Source organism: Rhea americana, unplaced genomic scaffold, assembly GCF_003343005.1.
Source record: "Rhea americana isolate MKP2758 unplaced genomic scaffold, rheAme1 scaffold_181, whole genome shotgun sequence".
In the NCBI taxonomy this organism is placed as follows: domain Eukaryota; kingdom Metazoa; phylum Chordata; class Aves; order Rheiformes; family Rheidae; genus Rhea; species Rhea americana.
In genome coordinates, this window is record NW_028185939.1 from 1,874,257 (window position 1) to 1,876,412 (window position 2,156).

Below are 2,156 nucleotides of genomic sequence, written 5' to 3' on the forward strand. Positions count from 1 at the left end.
GCGGGGAGGCGGGGAGCCGGGTCGCGCGCCCAGCCCGGGACCCCCCGCCGACGCGGCGTCTCTGCCCGGCCACCCCGGTTCCCGCAGGCGCTGGTGAGCGGCGGGACGATCCTGGCCACGGTGCCGCTGGTGGTGGACGCCGACAAACTGCCCATCAACCGGCTGGCGCCCAGCGGGAAGCCGGCGCTGGTGCAGAGCAAGGGGGAGAAGCGCACGGCGCACAACGCCATCGAGAAGCGCTACCGCTCCTCCATCAACGACAAAATCGTGGAGCTCAAGGACCTGGTGGTGGGCACGGAGGCCAAGGTGGGAGCCCCCGTCCGTCCGTCCGTCCGTCCGTCCGTCCCCGCTCCGGCGCCTCGCCGGGGTGGGAGAGGGGGCGGCAGGGGCTCAGGGGGTCTCTTGCCTCCGTCGGCAGCTGAACAAGTCGGCGATCCTGAGGAAGGCCATCGAGTACATCCGCTTCCTGCAGCAGAGCAACCAGAAGCTGAAGCAGGAGAACCTCGCCCTGAAGATGGCCGTGCAGAAGAACAGTGAGTGCCGGGGCGCGAGCGCGGCGAGCCGGGCGGGTCTCAGCCCGGCGGCGCGGGGCGAGCGGCGGAGCGCCGTCCCCCGTCCCCGACCCCACCGCAGCCCGCTCTGCTCCCCCAGAGTCCCTCAAGGAGCTGGTGGCCTCGTGCGGCGGCAGGGCCAAGGCGGAGGCGCCCGCGGAGGCGGCCAAGGCGGAGGTGACGGAGATGCCGACGCCGCCGCCCTCGGACGTGGGCTCGCCGTCCCGCTGCAGCCCGCTCTCGCTCGGCAGCGGCGGCAGCAGCACCAGCAGCAGCGACTCGGAGCCCGAGAGCCCCCTCTTCGAGGACGCCACGGCGGGCGGCGCGGGGCTCGCCGGCGCCGCGTGCCCGCAGGTCAAGCAGGAGCGCCCGCCGCCCTCGCCCGGCACCCAGGGCATGCTGGACCGCTCCCGCATGGCCTTCTGCGCCTTCGTCTTCCTCTGCCTCTCCTTCAACCCGCTGGCCTCCCTGCTCCGGGGCGCTGGGACCCCGGCCCCCGCGGAGAGCCCCGGCGCCGCCGGCCCCGGCAGGAGCATCATGGCCGAGCCGGCCTCCAGGGGTGAGCGGCGGCGCGGGGTGGAGGCCGTCGGGGCGGAGGTTGGCAGGGCGGGCGCGAGGCGGTTGGGGTGGGCGCGCGGGGAGGTGGTCGAGGCAGAGGCGGGTGGTGTGGGCAGGAGCTGGAGGCTGGTGGGTGCGGCGTGGAGGGGAGAGGCCGTTGGGATGGAGGCTATTGGGGTGGGCCTAGGGGGGTGGAGGCCATGGTGAGGAGGCTGTAAGAGTGGAGGTTGTTGAGGGCGGGCATGGGATGGAGRCCATGTTGGTGGAGGCTGTTGGGGTGGAGGCCATGGGGAGGGGAGGAAACCATGGTGGTGGGAACCGTTGAATTGGAGGCTGTCAGGGTGGAGACCATCAGGGTAGGCATGAGGTGGAGGCTGTTCAGGGCAGAGACCATGGTGGTGGGAGTCATGGGGATGGAGGCCACAGGCATGGAGGCCACAGGSATGGAGGCCACAGGGATGGAGGATGCTGGAGGTGGAAGCCATCGGGTGGAGGCCTTTGGGGGTGGAGGCCTGCAGGGCGGGTGCGAGGCGGCTGCGGTGCCGTGCCGCGGCTGAGCCCCCGCTGGCCCCTGCGCCCAGAGGAGCCCTGGGGGTGGTCGCAGTGGCTCTGGCCCACCCTCGTCTTCTGGCTGCTGAACGTGGCGGTGGTGCTGGGCGCCGTGGTCCGGCTCTTCGTCTACGGCGAGCCCGTCACCCGCCCGCACTCGGAGCCCTCCGTGCTCTTCTGGAGGCACCGCCGCCAGGCCGACCTCGACCTTGCCCGGGTAAGCCCCGCCCCCTTCATCCGGCCTGGCCCCGCCCCCTTCATCCGGCCTGGCCCCGCCCACCACCTGGCCCTGCCCCTTTCACTGCCCTTAGCCCCACCCAGATGTCCTGGCCACGCCCCACCCTCTACTACCCAGATTGGCCACCCCCACTGGACCAAGCCCCACCCCCTGGAGATTAGCTCCACCCACCATACCTGCCCCACTCATTTGGGGACAAGCCACACCCACCCCCTATCTGAATAGCCACACCCTCTTGTCCTGGCCCCACCCCCTTCCAC

The 2,156-nt window shown here is 72.1% G+C and overlaps 1 protein-coding gene across 1 annotated transcript in view; it reads left to right on the plus strand.

The window, feature by feature from the left end:
• Window positions 1–2,144, plus strand: part of SREBF1 (sterol regulatory element binding transcription factor 1) — a 4,269-nt gene extending 2,125 nt beyond the window's left edge. Inside the window, exons 2-5 of the mRNA XM_085302000.1 lie at window positions 9–306; window positions 419–533; window positions 652–1,110; window positions 1,691–2,144. Coding sequence (XP_085158126.1) covers window positions 9–306; window positions 419–533; window positions 652–1,110; window positions 1,691–2,121 — 1,303 coding nt within the window. The 3' untranslated portion in view covers window positions 2,122–2,144. The remainder of the gene's footprint in view (window positions 1–8; window positions 307–418; window positions 534–651; window positions 1,111–1,690) is intronic.
• The last annotated feature ends 12 nt before the right edge of the window (window positions 2,145–2,156 follow it).